At 40.4% G+C, this 19596-nt stretch overlaps 1 protein-coding gene and 1 long non-coding RNA gene across 5 annotated transcripts in view; one reads left to right on the top strand and one right to left on the bottom strand.

Moving 5' to 3' along the window:
- Nucleotides 1-10412: 10412 nt before the first annotated feature.
- LOC144694974 (uncharacterized) lies at nucleotides 10413-16449 on the top strand. The gene is made up of 2 exons (XR_013579843.1): nucleotides 10413-12691; nucleotides 14607-16449. It is a non-coding gene; the product is annotated as an uncharacterized LOC144694974 (long non-coding RNA).
- The window catches only part of LOC144694965 (zinc finger MIZ domain-containing protein 1-like), a 183393-nt gene continuing 179752 nt past the window's right edge, over nucleotides 15956-19596 (bottom strand). For all 4 annotated transcript variants that reach the window (XM_078565781.1, XM_078565784.1, XM_078565785.1 and 1 more), the window contains one exon: nucleotides 15956-16959. In XM_078565781.1, the coding sequence (XP_078421907.1) occupies nucleotides 16852-16959 (108 nt within the window). In that variant the 3' untranslated portion in view covers nucleotides 15956-16851. The remainder of the gene's footprint in view (nucleotides 16960-19596) is intronic.

Raw genomic sequence — 19596 nt, 5'->3', positions numbered from 1 at the left:
TAGATGAATTGCTCCTTCAGAGAGCCAGTACAGACATGATGGACTGAATTGCCTCCTGCACTGTAATCATTCTATCATTCTATTTAGATAAGGCTGACTTCAGTGAGATGAGACATAGGCCTGAATTTTCAGAGCAACAGAAGGGTTCTGTGCCTTAGCCAAAATGGCACTTGAGCCTGGAATCCCAAGCCTGCCCCCTTATCCAGCACCCACCATTTCATGAGGGAGTGGTGGTGAAACAGGGACGGGATGTATTTCACACATTCGCAATTCCCAGAGGCAGTGGCACATTTAAAAGTTCTGTCTTCGATCAAAAACAATTTTTGCCATTGGAGTTTCTGAAACACGACTCGTGGGCTTTACAAATTTGGGGAAAAGGTCTAAACGTACTGTAGTTCTTTGGAGCGGTCAGGTAGCCCTTTTGGATTGTTAAGAGTAGACATGAATGTGCGTAAAAGGTGGATAAGGTCTGTGAAATGTCAAGGTGTCAAGTCATTTAAATACCTTGCCCTTTAAATTTTGAAGAAAAACAGCCTACTCTGACTCTCAGCTGAAAAAAATGGATGCTTGAAATTTCAATAGATGTTTATTGACACAAGCCTGAGGATTATCATTATAGTATTAGCGCTACTTGACTGTTTCCACAACCTATCATCACAGTGGGATCCTGGAAGTTCACAGCTCAAGTGGTTATAAATGGATTTCAAATTTCTTTGATGTGGGGCTATGAATACAATCTTTGTCTTTATAAGGGATTAATTACTTGAAAGCATTTAAATGTATTGAACAGGCTTTTATCAATGAAAGTGTTTTTTACTACGTTGAAGTCTGTAAATGTATGTGGAACTTTATTTTATTTCATCTCAGCATGGCTCCTGTAGTCTGCCATGGTGGATAGTGGCTGAGTTGGCATGAAGGGTGTAAAAGCAAAGGGTGGTGGGTTGGCATGAGTTGGCACAGTTTGCATAGGAGCTATAAAGGACAATGGGGTTGGATAGAGGGGCATAGGTTGGCATGGAAGGAATGAGGGGCCATGGGGTTGGGTAGAGTGGCATAGAGTTTATGAGGGGCCATCGGGGTGGGTAGAAGGGAATAGGTTGGCACAGAGGCCATGAGTTGGCATGAATGGGGCATGGGGAGTATGTGGGATGTAAGGGGTGAGGGCTTAGAGGGCCTTACTGTTTTTATTATATCTGGGATGACGTCGCAGAGCACCAAGGCTGACTTTTTAACCAGTCTGCCTCGGCATTTGGCAGCCCCTGTGGCTGCCTCCGCACTATTTCTGGGGGTGGCAGGCTCAACTCCAGTTGGCACCCAACCCCACCTCCCCCCCCCCCCACCCCCTTCCGAGTGAAAATCCAGCTGCTTGGGGAAGTTTCTCCAGAGTTGGATTTATGGAGTTAGGAATTCTCCTCATTCTACGCACCCAATTCAGGCCATAGATTGTCCATGGTAAACTGGGGAAGTCTGACAGAACATCAGTGGGAGGAGTTCAAAGAAAAATTTTAATATGACAGTTTATACCCTAAGGGACAAGAGCTCTACTTGCCAAAAAAAAACAGCCGTGGGCAACTGAATAGGTAAAAGGCAACATAAACTAAAATAAAAGCATGCAAAAATACAAAAAAGCACAGATACTGGCATATGGGAAAGATGCAAAGACCAGCAAAGGGTGACAAAACAGGTTGTGAAGAGCTCCAAACAGGGGAGCAGGAGAAAGAACTTGCAAGGAGTAGTGAATTCAGCATGAGTATTTTTACAATTAAGGAAAAAAAGGCGGTCAGGAGCAATAAGGGCCCCTTAAAAAATGATAATGGTGATATTGTCAGTGAAAATAAAGAAATGGCTGTCACATTGAATAATTATGTGTATTTACAGTAGAGGAAGAGGTCAGCTTGCTGGAAATCCCAAGGAAACTAATTTTGAAACAGGGATAGGGACTCACCAAAATTAACGTTAGTAAAATAACAAAAATGAAGCACTGTGAAGAGTGACAAGTATCCAGGACCAGATGGTTTCTAACCACGGTAGTTAAAGGTGAAATTATTTTAGATGCTCTATCATCTTCCAGAGTTATTTTGGTTCAGGAACCATTCCTTTGGTCTGGAAAATTGTGCATGTCACTCCAATGTTTAAGAAAGGTGAGAGAGGAAAACAGGGGACTTGTACACCAGTTAGCCAAACTTCTATCAACGGAAAATGGCTTGCCTGAACTGGTTTAAAGCTGAAACATCAGCATCAGTACTGAAAAGCATTTCATATTAGTGCATCCCCTACTAACACCTGGACATGGCTTGCCATTTTCAACTGCGAGCAGTATGAGGACCACCACTGAGGCCTGAAAAAGTCATTCTTAATGTGGACAGGACTCAGACCTCCCCAACTTGGTCACACAGTGATGGACTTAACTGATCAATGTGGTCCTTGATGCAGACTAATTTCTCAACAGGTTTTTGAAGGTCTTTTTCTGAGGTTTTCCTGGTTTTGGTTCTTTACATTCCCTGGTTGGGCCTGCACAATTTCTCCCACAAACATTATTCCAACAAGAATTATGAGGGAATGGATAAGAGCTCCTTTCCTTCGAGTTATCATTCTTATAGGCCTGCTCTACTAGTTGATGTGTTCTCTTGAGGTCTTCCAAAAGCAGGCACCTTCTGCAACATAATCTTTATTGTAAGTCAATGGTTCCCAGACTGGGTCACAACCCCAATTGGGGTGTGAGCTCCCCATCCTCTGAGAGTGTGTCCCACACTGGCACTGAGGTCCAGGTGGCATCCAGCAGTGCCCTTGCCCTACTCATCTCTCTCTCTCTCTCTTATGGGCTCCTGCCCATAGCCACTATTGCTATCTGAGTCTTCAGTCATCAGGAAATATGGAGGGCTTGGCTTAGCGGCCAGTAACTGTTGCATGTCCATGTTCAGAAGCATCCACTTTCCTCATAAAGCCTGGTCCTGACAATGAACCTGCCTGTGATGCCTCTGCTACTGAGCTGTGGCCTGTCTGAGCCCAAGTCCGCCACCCTGACTTTGCAGAATAACCTGGGCTCCAACATCAACCATCTTGACGCTTCATCCTGTACTTGCACTGCTTCCTGGCCAAGGACCATGAGCTGGAAAAGCTCAGGTGAAGTAATGGACTGGTGGGTACATAAAATAATAAAATTTTTACAAAATACTTTATAAATACAAATTTTCATATTTATATGTTGATCTATAATATGTGAACTTTAATAATTATATTCTGAGTGTTACTATTCTGCTTTATTGTTTTGTTGATGTCTGGGGTCACTTTAATTTACATGTGTTAAAATGGGTTGTATTGGAAAATAGTTTGGAAAGCGCTGTGTTAAACCCTTGCAGGAAATAGACAGCACACCTGGGCTAAAGCAATAGGATAGGAAGCTGGTCATGCAAAAAAGGCCTCACACTTAAACAAATGGTCCGTGCGCTCCAGCAGCAAATTAGAGTGAATATTGATTGCTACCATATTGTAAGGTATGTTATCAGACCTCCGGTTAATAAAGATTTATTAGTTGTTAAAGGTGGTGAATAGCTGAACTGTACAGACTAGAAGATCTGTTCCCAGGTCCAGCTTTTGGTCTGTGATAAATTAGTTGATATGGTTAAATTTGAGTTAGGAGAATGAGTTAGTCCCAGCACCTCTGGGGTTAGGGTGGGAGAATAATAAGCCAATAAACCTTGCTGGAAGTGTGTGTACATCAGGTAAGAACAGGCTCAGCTGTGACTCCCTCCCCACCACTGTTGTCGCTAAAGCCCACATTTCCCGATTAGCCTTTTTAAACCCATTGTGGGTTTATCACTGACATTAAAATCAATTGGAAAATTCAGCTTTTTATCTTGGATCCCACCTGAACAGTGATCACTTGGATGTGATCCTGTGGAATCAGAACTCAACCAGGAGTTGACTTGTCTTCTGGAGAAGAAGGGAAGAAAATTGAGGTTGTGTTTCACTGGTACCATTCACAGTCAGGAAACCTGTAACCAGATGGTGTGTAGGAGAAATACATCAAACAGCTATAGTTACAAACAAGACAAGTGTGGATGAGGTTTTTTTTAAAAGTCGACACAAAAAGTGTTTACATTTCTGACAGCAGTTTTAATGAAGGTGAGAAAATACATGCAAAGTTATATAAATGGACATTTATTAGATAAATATGTAATATCATCTACCTACATACAATTTTCTCTACTTAAAAAAAAGACATCGAGTTTCCTTCTGCATTGAGTAAAGAGGTAAGAAATAATTTTGATACATACAGTGTACCGACAAGTACAACATTCAGCAGTTACATGCGAGACACAAGATTTTTTTTTTACTCTTTCACTTATTGTACAGAAATGTTAAAAGAAACAAAGATTTTTTTTTAAAAGTATGAAATTTATTTACATTCTCTTTCCATCCTAATTTACATGACATGTCCTAACACCTTAGAAATACATAGGGCGGGATTTTCCGGCCCCACCCGCCGCCGGGATCCCGCCAAAGGTCAATGGAGGGGTGGGGCGGAATTTTACGGCCCCACCCGCCGCCGGGATCCCGCCAAAGGTCAATGGAGGGGTGGGGCGGAATTTTACGGCCCCTCCCGCCAGCGGGATTTTGCAGTCCTGCTGAAGCTAGTGGGACTTCTTGAAAGGCTCGCCGCATTTTCCGGCCCCTCCGCGACGGGGCTGTAAAATCCCGGTCATAGAGTTGGTGAGTCATGAGTTCATTTACTGAATGGACTTGCGACATCGTTCAATGCTGAATAGCAATTGCTGGTTCACCGTGCCAATGGTTGAATTAAAGTTTAGGCAGCTGGTTATTATACCAGAGGACGGACACCTTGTGCCAAATTGCATGAACTAAATGTGGTACATATTTATGTGCAGATATACACACACACACACACACAAAGGCAAAAACAGCATAAACTAGGTAAAATCAAACATGAAAATAAAGAAATGTCATACAATTAGAAATAATATTCATTAAAATATTTAAATTTTCTCTATCTGTAGACCACTTAACATTGCTTCCGTCAGAGCAAAGGCTAGCAGGAATTTAATTATGACTTTTTAATAATGCTGTTTACCAGACATATACTCATGTATACATTCTGAGGTGACTTCAATAGAAACATTTTGCCAGAGTGTGCAATTATCTCTTATCAAGACAGACTCAAAAGCTTTTGACTAAAGCTGTTTTGGTCAGTGGTATCTTCTCCGAGAGAAAACCCATGCCTTTACTGATTTATCCTGACCTCGCCTGTAAATAAGGAGGATTCTCAGAAGCAATGAAGCTTGAATGTCCACCTGTTTGCTTTTAAGGCGTTTTATCTGATTCTCAGCGTATAAATGCATATCATTGTGGCGCAGTTTCTAATTCACCCCTAATTTAATTTTCCCCCAAATTTATATACCCAATTACATAAATCGGAAACTGCCGTGTGTCAACTGTATGCACTAGAAAATAAAATCTCTTGGGATTGTAGGAAGACTGACTGCAGTTGCCCTGCGGAGCAGTTAATGGCCATTGGTGGGTAAGATGAGTGGATGGACGCTGGTGTAACTGCAAACTTGGGTTGAATTCTGCAAAAAAGCTGTTCTGCATTGAGCTCCTGCAGCTCTTAGCAGGCTGTCACTAGTGCATCAGCAATTGGTCATATAATTTACAAAGATTTTAATGTGAATGTATTTTGATGGCTGTGTTCATATTCCTGTTGGTTTCCTTCTTGTTGAAATTGTATTGCAGTGTCATCATTATTCTGAAAGCGATTTAAAGGCTAAACAAGAATGAAGAAATTAACCGCTTTTTCAAATTTTTCTAAACCTACCGTAAATATTCAGCTCAAAGTTCTTAGAAAATCATTTTTAATGACTTTTTGCGCTGAAGCACTCAGTTTATTTTGAAAGTTATTTAGTTCAGGTATCAGTACTCATTTTAACCTTTAGGAATCTGAACAACCAAACTTTCAGTACATGTTCATGCTAGGTTGTAGAAAATCTGCAAACGATATTTATTTTTCTGACCATTTTTTTACCCTGTGTCCTGGAAGGCAAGGTTCTGTTTACCCTCCAGTACCTCACCTTAGTGGCCGTTCTGCATTGACATTCAGCATAGTATGCTATTTGACTATGAGGAATATTTGAGTGACCCAGATCTTAACCTTGTCATGGTCAGTTTACCTTTCTTAGCACAGGAACACTGACATCCTTTAAATCAGCAGAGACATGGAATCGAGAGTGGGACCTTCTGGTCTATATGGCTTCGTTTGTGATGCCTTTAGCAATGCAACAATCAGAGGAGAGGAAAAGCAATTTTAAAAAAAGCATTCTAATGACTGAAATAGAGCAGAGAAACATTTATACAATGTGGGAGTCTATATAGGGCAAGGATATTATTGCAGTCTTCAGTTGTATTTTCTCACAGTTTGGAGTGTGCAGATGGAAAGCTGTTCTGGCTTTGCATTAACACAAATTAGGTACTGATATAATTTACATGCAGTTAAGCACACTTGTGAAGAAAGGGGAGATCGCTCACATTATTGCACCACTTGGGCTTGCATCACACCCACTGAAGTATAACTGCAACCTTGAGTCAATTAAATAAAAAAGTTCTCAGCTGGCCTATTGGATTGCCTGGGAAGTTATTAAAATTCATTGTTAATGTTAATGGAAAGCCTGTCTTTCAATGTTATTTGTTTTTGTGATGTGGGCAACACTTGCAGTGTCCATTGCTGAAAGCATTAAGAATCACGTGTAGGCCAGATAAGGTTACAGTGGATAAACCCTTCCCTGAAGTACAATGAACCAGTTAGTTTTTTGCAAAAAAAAAAAATAGTTTTCGTTACTATCATTTTCTGGTGATTTTAATTTCAGAATTTACAATGGTGGGATTTGAACTTGCAACCTCTGAGTTGCTAGTTCACTACCATAACCAATAGGCTACCTTACCAGCTAGTGAAATTATGAGCAGGCATAATCTATCTTAGACATTAGTCTTGATTCCAATACTGTATATGGAACTAGTAAATTATCTATTGTTAAATTTGATAATTTTTCTCTCATCACCTCACCTCACACCCTTTCCTTCACTTTGTAAAATGCTTAAGACATTTGACTGGAAATGAATTGGGTCACACTTCTTTAAAAGTTAGAAAACTATTTACTGATTGAGTTGGAGTTGGCCTCTTAAAGCCGTAAAGTATTTGGAAGGTTTGGGTAGTGTAGTAGGTTTAGATGTGAATCTTCATTTCCACAACCTGTTTTGTAATACAACCCAGATCAACTTTGGTTTTGTGGTTGTTTAAGGACTCATCCATGAAATGAATTTGGAAAGTTTCAATCCAATTCCTAGTGGACACAGGCCCAAGGCACAAAATTGCTCCTAATTCAACACCACTTGACACTAAACTAACAATTTCACTTAGTGCCTACAGGAGACTGATCTGGGAAATCCAGGAAAGCCAAGGAGGAAGGGCAAAATAAATATTTTAATACGTTGTAAAAGGAACCTATAAATGCAGAATTTCCAGAACAAATTTCAATTTTATTAATGCAAGGACATACAGACAAGAAATGTTCCACCTTTATTCTGAAAACTAAAATCACATTATTATTCCACTTCAGGTCTATAATGTTGAGCCTTTGATACATGGTGTAAATGGTTGACAGACTCCAAAAATTCCGACATTCTACACACACTCCAGTAAACCCAGATTCAAACACCAGGGAAAACTTCAAAAGAAATTTTAATCTGGAGTAGGTGGTTTCCAAGCGTTAACAAAAAGAAGTGTATTTAGGATTCCCCCAGCGGCTCAACAATGTGCAGCCAAGCCATACAGACCAGAGTGTCCCAGGTCTGATTCCTGCTCTGTACTGAGTTAACTAATCTCAGCCAGTGCAACGGCTGGATCATTACAATACCACAGATCTGAGGCATGAGAGGGAAGAAATAAAATAGCCAAAATTCCCCTTCACTGTTAACTATCTAGTATCTCTTGGTAGAAAGCGTGTGTTTGTGGTTACCAGGTGAAATTAAGATGAAGCTTGGCTAAGACTACCCTAGTGGTTGAATAGCCTATCAAGACTTACTGTGAAGCCTCATGTGTTAAGAATGGTCACTTGAAAATGGTACATAAGGGCAGTCAGCGCTCATAGACTGTACCCGAGAGAAAGTCCACATCTTCAAGAAAGGAAAGACAAAAACGGAAATAAAAAAAAAACATTTGAATAGAATGCAGACCTTGGGATAAATCTGCAACACAAAGATGGCTTTACCAGCCTTTCTGGTGCTGAAGCATTTGGAACATGTATTTAAACAGCAACAGTACATCAGAACAGAGACTACCACAGATCAATATATACAGTGTGAAGCAGGAGCATGCAAATAAGACAGAATTGTTTTGGTACTTAAAAACAGAATTGTCTCAAACTTTCAATAGATAATTTCGTCTAATATTTTAAAGCACTCCAAGCTTAACATGAGCAGTGTAATAAAAGAGGAACATTCATATGTATATATATATAAAAAAATAATTTTCCCAAAATCAGAAGGTTTACTGGCACTTGTAAAGAAATTATTTTCTTCCAAAGCATTGTTCTTTTGAAAATACCAAAGGATTTTATCTGCACACAGCATTTGGTATATGTTCTACAGCAAGCCACATATTAGAAACCATGTCCAGCACGAGCATTTCCTTGTGGTTACTCTCAGACAGGAATTATGGTGGCATATTTCTTGCATTTTCTTGACTGTAATTATATTATGAATAAATTACACAGTGATATGCATTGACAAACCGATTATGGAAACAACCTTGTTTTGTTGACAATTATCAGCCACAGAACCATTAGTGAAGGTGTGCTATATCAGCCACAGAACCATTAGTGAAGGTGTGCTATATCATTGTTGGTTTTAGGTTTGATTATTGTATTGATGATAACATTAGCAACATTTTCGAGCACACCTTGAAACAGAAGACTGTGAATGGAGCCTGTAAGCAAGCTGGACAGAGTCCACATCAATATGAAAATAAGGAGCGCTGGTCTCAGTTAGTTAGCTTAAGGAAGACAAAGGGTAAGATCTGACAGGAAACATCCCTGGATCCTTGGAGAAATAAAGAATAAAAAGTTATATTTTGGGTGATAGGAGGTTGGGCAGTTACTCAGACTAACTGGAAGTGGGTGGTTCTGGTCCACTTATGTTCACTGTGTATGTCAATAACTTGGATGTAGGCCCAGAGTTTATATGGCATCCAAATTTGCAGAAAAATAGGCATAGTAAATGGTCCTCAGGACCAAGAGAACTGCAAGAGGATATGATGATGGAATGGGCAAAAATATGGCAGACAGAATTCAGTGTCACGTGTGAAGTGGTACACTTTGGTTTTAAGTCAAAAGTAATTATTATACTTTGATTGAAGAAAAGCTGGATGATAAGGAAGAGCAGAGGGATTTGGAAGTTGAGGTTCACAAAATATTAAAAGTAGCTCCTCTAGTGAATAAGGCCATTAAATAAAGCTAACAGAACGCTGGGTTTTATAGCAAATGTAATAGAATGTAAAAGTTGAGACATAATTATGAAATCTTAGTGAGACCACATTTGGAGTATTGTATGCATGCCATAGAAAAAATGCTAAGGCAATGAAAGGTACAGTGCAGATTCACTAGGATGCTGGCTAGTATGAGAAAATACAAATACAATGCAGATAATGTTAGAACAGAGGAGATGAAGGGGCGATTTGATAGAGATGTTTAAAATCTTGTATGATTTTGAAGACAGACTTCCACTCATGGAGCTGTTTAGACAGGAGTATAGATATATTATTAAACATAAGAGAAAAAGACAGCAGCAGAAACTTGTTTATGCCAAGGATTGCGAGGCAGTGGAATGCAATACTGGAATTAGTGCATGGACCAAAGTCCATTTCAACATCTAAGAATAGGTTAGATAGGTGGTTAAAGGAAGTGGGAATGTAGGGATATGAGATCAGGGCAGGCATTGCAATAAGGACTACTTGTGTGGAAGATAAACACCAATATAGACTGGCAGGGTTGAATGGTCTCCCTGTGTAATTCTACATACATGGAAATGTAACCATTCAAGTACAGCCTGACTCACTTTTCAGAACGTGGGAAAGCTCCAAAATGATACAGATAATATCACAACCGTCAACACCTCTTTGTCCTTTTGTCTATGACATCTCTTGGCAATCTCCACCTATCACTGACCCTCTATCCAGCTCTACCTGTCCCACCCCCCTCCCTTTAAACCAGCTTATATTTCACCTCTTTCCTATTTTTCCTCAGTTCTGTTGAAGAGTCATACGGACTTGAAACGTTAACTGTATTCTTCTCTGCAGATGCTGTCAGACCTGCTGAGTTTTTCCAGGTATTTTTGTTTTTGATACTGATGGGTCTCTGTCATGAGTGTTAGAAAACCCTGATAAAATGGTAGTTGAAGTTTAATCAATATATCTGGTTGTTTCAATAATGTTTCACAAAATACATGAAAACTTGTCAGTATAGCTCAGTAATTCGGTGCAGCTATTGGTACATTATATGTTTTAGTGCAACTGGTGCAGTGTCAATACAGCACTGAAATTCATCATAGCTGTATTAGATCAATATTATATTTCCATACCTGAAAAGGTGCCAATATCTGAAGTAAGATTGAAACACTAATGAAATTAAATATAAATGAAATTACTAAATTTTATGAACCAATTTCACTTATTGCCAATCACTGAGCTGTAAGATATTTATTAGGAGACAATATCTTCAAAGTTATTATGTCTGATGAAGTCACCTAAATTGTCAGTGAGAAATTGGTAGCCAACTTAGAGAGGCTATTGTCCATTTTGGCCCATCACCCATCTGGCCTTGTTGTGTCAAAGTTAAATGAAAGACACATGTAAGAAGTGACCTGTACTCTATTTTTACAAAGTATGTGTTTGATGACTAACTAAGATCACGATAGAGTCTTTATCTTCAATTACGTTAACCGAAAGAACCTTTACCAATGCTCAAAGATCAGGATATCTAAAAAAAATGTTGCATGATTTTTGTCACTGTTGTTGAACTGATTTTGAATCTTTTTAAAACTGAAACTCAGGTGAAGCGCTAAGGGCCACAGTACAGCAAAAGTTGGAAAGAGAAAAAGCCTGGAGATTTTCAGAGGAAGAAGACAGAGAGAGGTATGGAATTCCAGTTTTGTGGTCCGGGGAAAGAATCAGTTAGAAGAGGCAGCATAACAAGTTAATTTCAACAGTAGTGATGTTAGAAAGGAAAAGTATTTTCCTCTTGCTGCCTTGGTCCAAACAATGCTTTCCCTATATAATTATTGCTCATCTGTTGGGACTAGGAGAATCAAACTGCGGAGATATGTTTTAATTTCAGTTTTGCTAATTTATATATTGGCCTATTCCAGGTGAGATCACACATCATTTCCTGAGCAAGAGATGAGCAAACTGGCCTCCAATTTTGTCACATTATTCAGAGCCAGTACTAGTAGACATGTGAAATCAGCAGACTAGGTATCCAACCTGCCCTTCCACCCTCCAAAGATGCACCTTGTCTCGGCCTCCGTAATTTACGATAGGAAATTTGAGATAAGAATCTGGTGGCTCAGTAGTGCAGCAGGGTCTGGCCTACACCTACATAGTGCTACCAGGCTGCACTCCAGTCCAGCGTCTTCAATGCAGTTGAATGGTCAAGTTCCACCCTCTATTGTTTTCCTCTGTTCTGACATTTGGTTACATGTGATTTACAACTCTTTACTTGTGAACAGTACTGGACCTGGCCAATCTGGTCAGTTGTAGCTAGCCCCACAAACAAGCAATGAGTTGAAAATCAGCCTGTACTTTCAACTCAAATCTAAAATACTTACACAAAGAACCTGCTACCAGAAAATAAACGAAACAGTTTGAAACCTGACGTTATTTGTGTGGCATGTGTTACTGCTGTGCTTGAAGCTCATGTTCTATGCAAGGATTTGCAGTTGAAGTTCATTAAAAATTAGGTCAGTTATCATAAACAAGTATTAATTAAAATGTTGCCCTTAAAATGACAAATGGTAAAATCAACAATGGCCATTTCCAAGTCTAACCTTCCATTATACCATTCCAATTCAAGCCCTCATATAGGGATCCTGACCCCACCTTTTTTTGACAAACTAAATGAATGACCAATTTACTCATTTTATGGGGAGGTTACAGATCTAGTGGCTAAGGGCGATGCCAATTATCTGGATTTCAGGAAGGCACTTAACAAATCCCCATGAAACAGACAGATTCACAAGCTATGACCACTGGACAGGTGGCAAATCATTAGGCTGCATTGAGGAATGACTGAAAGATGGAAAGCAAAGAGTGATACATGTTCCCTACCCTCCCCACCTTTTCCTGCCTCTGTACTTGCTTAAAACCGGTTACGTCTCTCAAATTTTTCCAGTTCTGATGACAGATCATCAACCTGAAATGTTAATTCTAGTTCTCTTTCCACAGATACTGCCAGATTCACTGAGTATTCCCAGCATTTTCTCTTTTTTTATTACACAGACAGCTTCACCAAAGCCAGATCCCACTTCAACATGTAGAAAAGATGCAGATGGAGGAAGCCCAAAGCAGGATGATTCCTGAACTTTGAGATCTGAGCTGTAGAGAAAGACTGTCTGCCCTGGATTTTCATAGGTATGGAGAACCTAGCTTCAGGAAAGGTCTTTTGTAGGGTGAGGATTAAATTTAACACAGTTTAATGTATGGAGAAATACCAGAAAATGAAGGCCTTTAAGCAAGAGGACATTAGGATTGTGGACTGAAGGTGTGATACAACAGAAATCCTGGATGAATTCTTGATGGGAAAGGCATGCAGAGCCAGAAACATGAGGAGGAAACTGTTGGGTAATTTGAATTAGTAGATGGGTCAGTACTAATACTCCTGCCAGAAACATCGTGCGTGTTTATTTAGTTATCAAGCAATCCTGCTTCATAGAAACTGAACGGAAGATAAAGAACTTCTCAGGGCATGTATGTGCGGTGTATATGTGCTTGTGTGCCTTTTTCTGTGTATTAGACAAACCTGAGATACAAACAAAAAAAGAGAAACACTCCCATATCTCAGTTGATAACCTGCACAAAGGCTTCATTCAACGAGTCATGTTATTACTTGCTACTGTTAAATCCCCCAAGTGCACACTGTTTGGTAACATACTGTAGAAGGGATAGGCTCAACAAGGAGACAAGCATGCACACATAAACAGGCATACAAACATAAGCACATATGGGCAATAAACAGTGATGCTGAAATCCCAGTAGCCAGGGGAATCTTTAACTCTTGTTAAGTTTGTATGGAGCAGAAATTTTAGAAAATTTCTTTGAATGGAGTCAATCTAAAAGTAGAATTCAGCATTTTTTAAAAATTCTTTCATGAAACATTGTTGGCATTGCTGGCAAAGCAAGCATTTGTTGCCTATCCCTAATTGCCACAACTGAGTAGCTTGCTAGTCCATTTCAGAGGGCAGTTAAGAGTCAACCACATTGCCGTGGATCTGGAGATATGTGTAGGCCCAAATGGATGGCTCTTTACAACAATCAATGATTGGTTTTATAATCACCATTACTGAGACTAGCTTTCAATTTCAGATTTATTAATTGAATTTAAATTCCACCAGCCATGGTGGGATTTGAACCTATGTCCCCAGAGCATTGACCTGGGCCTCCTGAATGTTAGTCCAATGACATTACCACTATGCACCATCTCCCCTATGTTTGCTAGAATGGGAGTATCAAGCTTCAGAGTAGCATCTTGACAATAGATTCTGCATTGTTAGGTTAAGGGCAGTCCCAGGTATTTTAAGCACAATGTGATAAGGAAATTTGGAGAAGGAATTCCAACAGCAAGCTCTGGTTAGACTCCATTGAGATTCTTTGCAGTTCTGGGTACTGCACCTCTGGAAGGATATATTGGCCATGAAGGAGTGCAGCGCAAATTCATCAGAATGTCACTGGGGCTAAAGTGGTTAAATTTAGAGACAGCCTAGGCTTGTATTCGCTTGGGTATAGAAGATTGAGAGGTGCATATAATTAAGGTGTTTCAGATGATTAAAGGATTTGATAGATGGAGTGAAACTATTTCCTCTGGTGGGGGAGTCTGGAACAAGGGGGGCTTAATGTAAAAATTAAAAGGTAGCTTCTTCTCGGGTGATGTCACAAAAGGTAATGGAAGTCTGGAACCTTTCCCATTTTGTTTGATAATTCAAAGTCAAGATAACAGGCGCCTTAATGTACAAATATACTGGGTAAACAGCTAGTCAGAACCAAGTTTGCTACGTGATTTCCACACATTAATTAATAAACATAGCTGGCACTGCAGGGCAAACACAAGGCAGAAACTAGTTGAGAGAGAGAGAAGGTTAGAGATCAAGTTATTCTATGTGACCCATAAACATTTCTTGACAATGACGCAGCATTGATGGGCCCATGAGTTAGCTGCCTGCTTGAACCTTTGCACAGGAAATGGTGCTGGTTAATTAAAAGAAAACATGGGAGAATTAAGAAAAACAAAACCTGAGAATTATACCGATGCAGTCTCTTTTGTATTTTACAGTTCACACTATCCATCTGGACAGTGTCTCATCTTCCACCCAGGCACGACTGATCATCCCTTCAATATGAACAATAACTCAGCAATTTCTGATCCCAGCTCTAATCGCCCCCAACCCCACCCCACCCCATAATTTTTTCTCTTATCCACATTCCATTGCTTTCTCCACTGTTTGGAGATATTTAATTCCACTTTCGCCTGTCACATGCCTGACCTGTACACAGTCTGAGCGCCCTACATTCTCTTTTCTGGCGACTGAACTCATTTGCTGCATTTTCTGAAAATTGCATATTTGTACCAATTCGTCTCCTCGCTTTGTTTTGCTCAGGCCTATAAAAGGGGCTTCCTCCTCTTGTCTGCATCAGTTTAGTTGAGGAGTTCCACCTAAATGTCAAGCTGCCTTTCTCTTTTCAGACACTCAGGGCGGGAATTTTCTGCACCCGCCCACTGCCGTGATCTTCCGGTCCCGCCGCAAGTCAATGGACTTCTGGCTGGGGGGGCCGCCTTACCCACGGCGGGTCCCACCCACAACGGGGCAGAAACATCCCGGCCTCAGTCACTCTCTGCGTATTTTCTTTGTATCTCATTTATTTGTTTTGGATCCAAATTGAATGTTTTTAAAAGCAGCAGTCCAGCTCTTCATATCCTGGAACTGATGTAGAAGCAAGACTTTCAGCGGATAGTATCGATTATTGTATTAAAATTTAAGTTCCTCTATCAAAACAATTGTTTAAAGAAAAAATTATAGAAGTTAAACAAAGGACAATGAGCTTTTATTGTCTCACAGATTTCAATACATCCCTAGAAAATCCTAACAAAGGAAATAGGTTCAATAAACTTAAAACCCAAACCTACACAAATATCGATTTACACATCTGAGCCATCTTAAATAGTTCATGGACATCTTGAACTGCTGTAGCCCAATAGAACTGGTGAAATATACATTTAACACCTCCCCCCCGCCCCCCCAAAACAAGTGACCTGCATATACAGAAAGCGAGGACAAAGATTATTTTCGGTAATGATTGTATTGTTTTGAACCATCTCTCTCACTGTAAGGTGTATAAAAATGTTGCCTTTCACCTGCAATGGTCAGCAGCATTAAAATGAATGACATTTGTAGTGTGCTGTTGTCAATTGCTTTGCCAAAGGTCACTGCCACCCTTTCTCCATAGTACTTTAAAAAGGAAGAAAGCTTATTTTTTTGGTGCCACATGGACTTGGTACAAAAGCTACAGCATGTAGAACAGTATTGGTGTGTTCAGATAAGTCTCCATTAAGATCAGGGAATGGTCTTTTCTTTCAAATATACAAAAAAACAAAAATGGTCAAAAGGAGTGAGGACATCAAAATGGAATAATAACACAGTATTCTGTCATTTAATCACCTCTGTGTACTCCTTTTATATTACAATGATACGATGTCCAACATCTTTACTCACAGGTTGTGAAATGTAGGCAGTGATAATGTTCCATTACAGTGTAAAAGAAGAGATCTCTTTCCTTTCAGTGCTGTAGTCTCCCTACATTGCACACTTAGAATCTTTTGTGCTTTATTTTATTAATTGATCATAATTTTTTTGCGTTCTATTCAATAATTCTGAAGTCAGTGTTAGTGTCCATCCATTCCTTCTACACAGGAACTGTAGGGATCCAGGAAAGCCACTGTACTTGAGAAGGAGGTTTTTCAAGTTCCCTTTTATTTTTGTTTTTCAGCTTCCTCCTGTACAAGGCATTTGATTCCTAGGATGTCACAGTCCTCACTTCAACAGTGAATGTGGAGAATAATCCTCAACATTACTGAGTTGAATTTTAAAAAACTTTTGCAATTAGTGGCCCAGGGCTAATTGCTGCATTGAAGTCTTTCTCATCAATTGCCTTCTAACACCTTGAAATCCAGGCAAGATTTGTGGCATTAGTAGCAAAAGATTATTCTGCTGATTCTTTGACAACCATTGGTGGTAGTTAGACAATTCCTAATATCTGCTTTCTTCTAGCTTGTCAAACTTTCCAACCTGGTCCGTATCCTAGTGTTCTAAAGATGTTTAGAACACTAAAGGTGCAAGATGACATTTTACAATGGGTCTGGGTGGGAGGATCTCCTACCAGTACTGTCCACACAGACATCTGCAAATAGGTTTTCACTGCCAACAGTGCAGGACAGTGCGCAGTCTCGGCCGAGCTTCAGTGGAGATGGAGCGAGGGATATTGTGGCCGTGTCACCCATTGTGTAAAAAAAGGGAAGCATTTCAGTTGTTCTCAAACAAGGAAAGGAGATCATCATTGCTGTTGTTTGGCATGTCTGGAGGCCCTAGGTAGGACAGCAGTTCATCTGGGTTTGTGATCTCTGGAAGAAGCTAGGAAACAAAAGGGAACAAAAATTTAAAAACAATTCTGATTTTATTCTTTTGCAACATATTAACTGAATTTGATGATTGAATTAAAACTATTTAAAATGACTCAGCAGAAAAAATACTAAACAAATTCCAGCCTAGAAATTAATGCCCAGGGTTGACAGCTTTGCAGAGACTTAAGAATAATAACATCCAAATCATTTTACAAGACTAAAGGACATGATCTTAATTTTTTTCCCTTATATTCTCAAACTTATCAGCCCAAATCTTCCAGTCAGTGTTCGGAGCCCTGTGTCCGCTGCTAGTCAGACAGAAAACTGACTTAAATGGTCACTTAAACAAGGTACTGTGACTCCTCAGCATCCATGGCTCTATACCCAGAAATCAGTCAGTTCCAGGGGATGTGAGGGAAGGGAGAAAATTGGCAGAAAATTAAAATGTTTTTTGAAACAAGCACAGTTGATGGAGTTTGATTATTGAAGGAATTTGGAATGCATTTCACACCTGTGGTGTTTTTTTCAGTGGTTGAAACAGATAATCATTGCCATGAATAGGACAAAGTGATTAATGTATCAAGAGTTTGTCACCTTCAACAGAAAAGGGGAAGAAGTGGACAAACACTGATTAACGGATGAACTGTTCTGGGATATGTTTTTAGACTATGGATGGCTGGCAAAGTGCAGACACATGGGGGAAAACTTTACACTCCCCAGGGTGGGTTGGCAGGCAGGCAGGGGTGGTAAAATTGGGTGTAATGCCATGGGTGCCATTCCTGGAGCCTACTTGCCTGCTCGCTTCCTCACTGCAATTTTATGCATGACAGCAGGAGGTGTTGGGTGACCCACTTAACCTTGGGCCAATCAATGGTCAGGTCATTACGGGCGATTGGCAGGAAAGGGCTGCAGGACCTTTACGGGCCCCCAGAACCTATCCTAAAACTCCCCCTCCACCTCCCAGGTTTCCCCTCCCCGCACTGGCCTGTGTACCCCAGTCCCCACCCCCTGCCCCCCCCCCACTGGGGCCTCGTACCTTGGTCCTGCTGAAAATGCCCCCCAACTTAACCTCTCCATCCGGTGAAGATCTCCATTGGGAACTGGATGCAGTTCCAGCAGTGACCACCCTTCCCAGTAGCGCTGCTGCAACTAGAGAGCTGCCAGCCATTTCAATGGCTGACCACTCTAGGAGGTGGGACTTCACCAGGTGGGGACACAAGTCTTGTCCTGAGGCAATTAATGCCCCTCCGTGCTTTAAATGGCAGTGGGGTCACCTGCTGGAGCGGGACGGGCTCACCACCAACTTTCTCACTGGGGAATGTAAATTTCAGCCCCTAATCCCGATTTTAACTCGGGGCAGAAATTGGGCTGAAGTTGGCTGCCAATCATCTTGTGAAGTTCAGGCAATTTTAACTCCAAGGCTTCATCGGTATGACAGTTATCTGCCTGAAGCTGGTAAGTAGGAGTGTAATGTTAGGAGGCAAAGGAACAAAAAAATGGTCCCTGGCATTTGGGTAAGCCAAATGGTCCCTGGCATTTGATGCAGCACAGAGAGGGGTTTTGGCAGGGTCTTGTGATTGGGCAAATAATGGAGGGTGGTGCTAAACTGTATGGTCTAAAAGAGTACACCCAACCCCACAAGGTAAGTTTAAAAAGCTTAACTGTTTTAGCCCAGACTGCACTGGCCACTGGTTAGAATACCACCCTGATCCTGATAACTCATTGAAGTTTGATCTGCATTTTCAAACAAGGATCCACCGCCTACTAGCAGGTGGCTTTCTAGCGTGCTCAGAAGAGTAGGTTAACTAGCGGAGATTGGGCATCAGCGACTTAGTCACCAAAGTAATTTTAACTGACTGCCCTCCCAGTTTTCTACTGGGTAGGCAGGTTAATATTGGCCCTATAGTTCTCAGCTGCCATCCTCTGTATCATTTTCATTTCAGCACGAGTAAGCTTCACGGAGATTAAACAGCAGCTCCAATAATTACAAAACGCACAACAATGTACATTTCTCTATTTTGTCAGTACGATGACAATATTTACATTTCTTTGGCAAAAAACATGCAAAGAATTTAGCTTAAACATCTTCACTGAGGGACAGCCACTTTCTTTTTCACTGCAACAGTACCATAGAACACTTCTTGTAATTGGTTTCAAATCCAACTTCATTCAATACTAATAATTTATTGCACATACCACTGTGAATTGTCCAGGAAATGTTTACATGATCCCAACTTTTCTGAAAACTACTCACCAATGATATACTTTGCTCCTATAAAACTACTTCACAGTTAATGATTTTTAAACCCAGCACTTTATCCCCTTTCCTCTTTCTTAGGAACTGGGCAAAGCCATTCAGTCCCTGAAATCTGTTCTATGATTCGTTTAGATCATGGCTGATCTGTACCTCAACTCCATTTTTGCTCCTTATATCTCACTCAACAAAATTTCTCTCTTTCGGTTTTGAAATTTTCAGTTGACCCCCAGCTTTTCCAGCAACAGAGTTCCAGATTTCCACTACCTTTTGTGTGAAGAAGTGCTTCCTGACGTCACTCCTGAAATCACTATGCTTCTTTGTTCTGGACTTGCCCTACCAGAGGAAATGGTTTCTCTCTATCTAACCCATCAACTCCTTCAGTCATTCTAA

Source organism: Cetorhinus maximus, chromosome 20 (genome assembly GCF_964194155.1).
Source record: "Cetorhinus maximus chromosome 20, sCetMax3.hap1.1, whole genome shotgun sequence".
NCBI lineage: Eukaryota > Metazoa > Chordata > Chondrichthyes > Lamniformes > Cetorhinidae > Cetorhinus > Cetorhinus maximus.
Note: the sequence above shows the minus strand (reverse complement) of the source record. Positions and strands in the feature narration are given on the sequence as shown.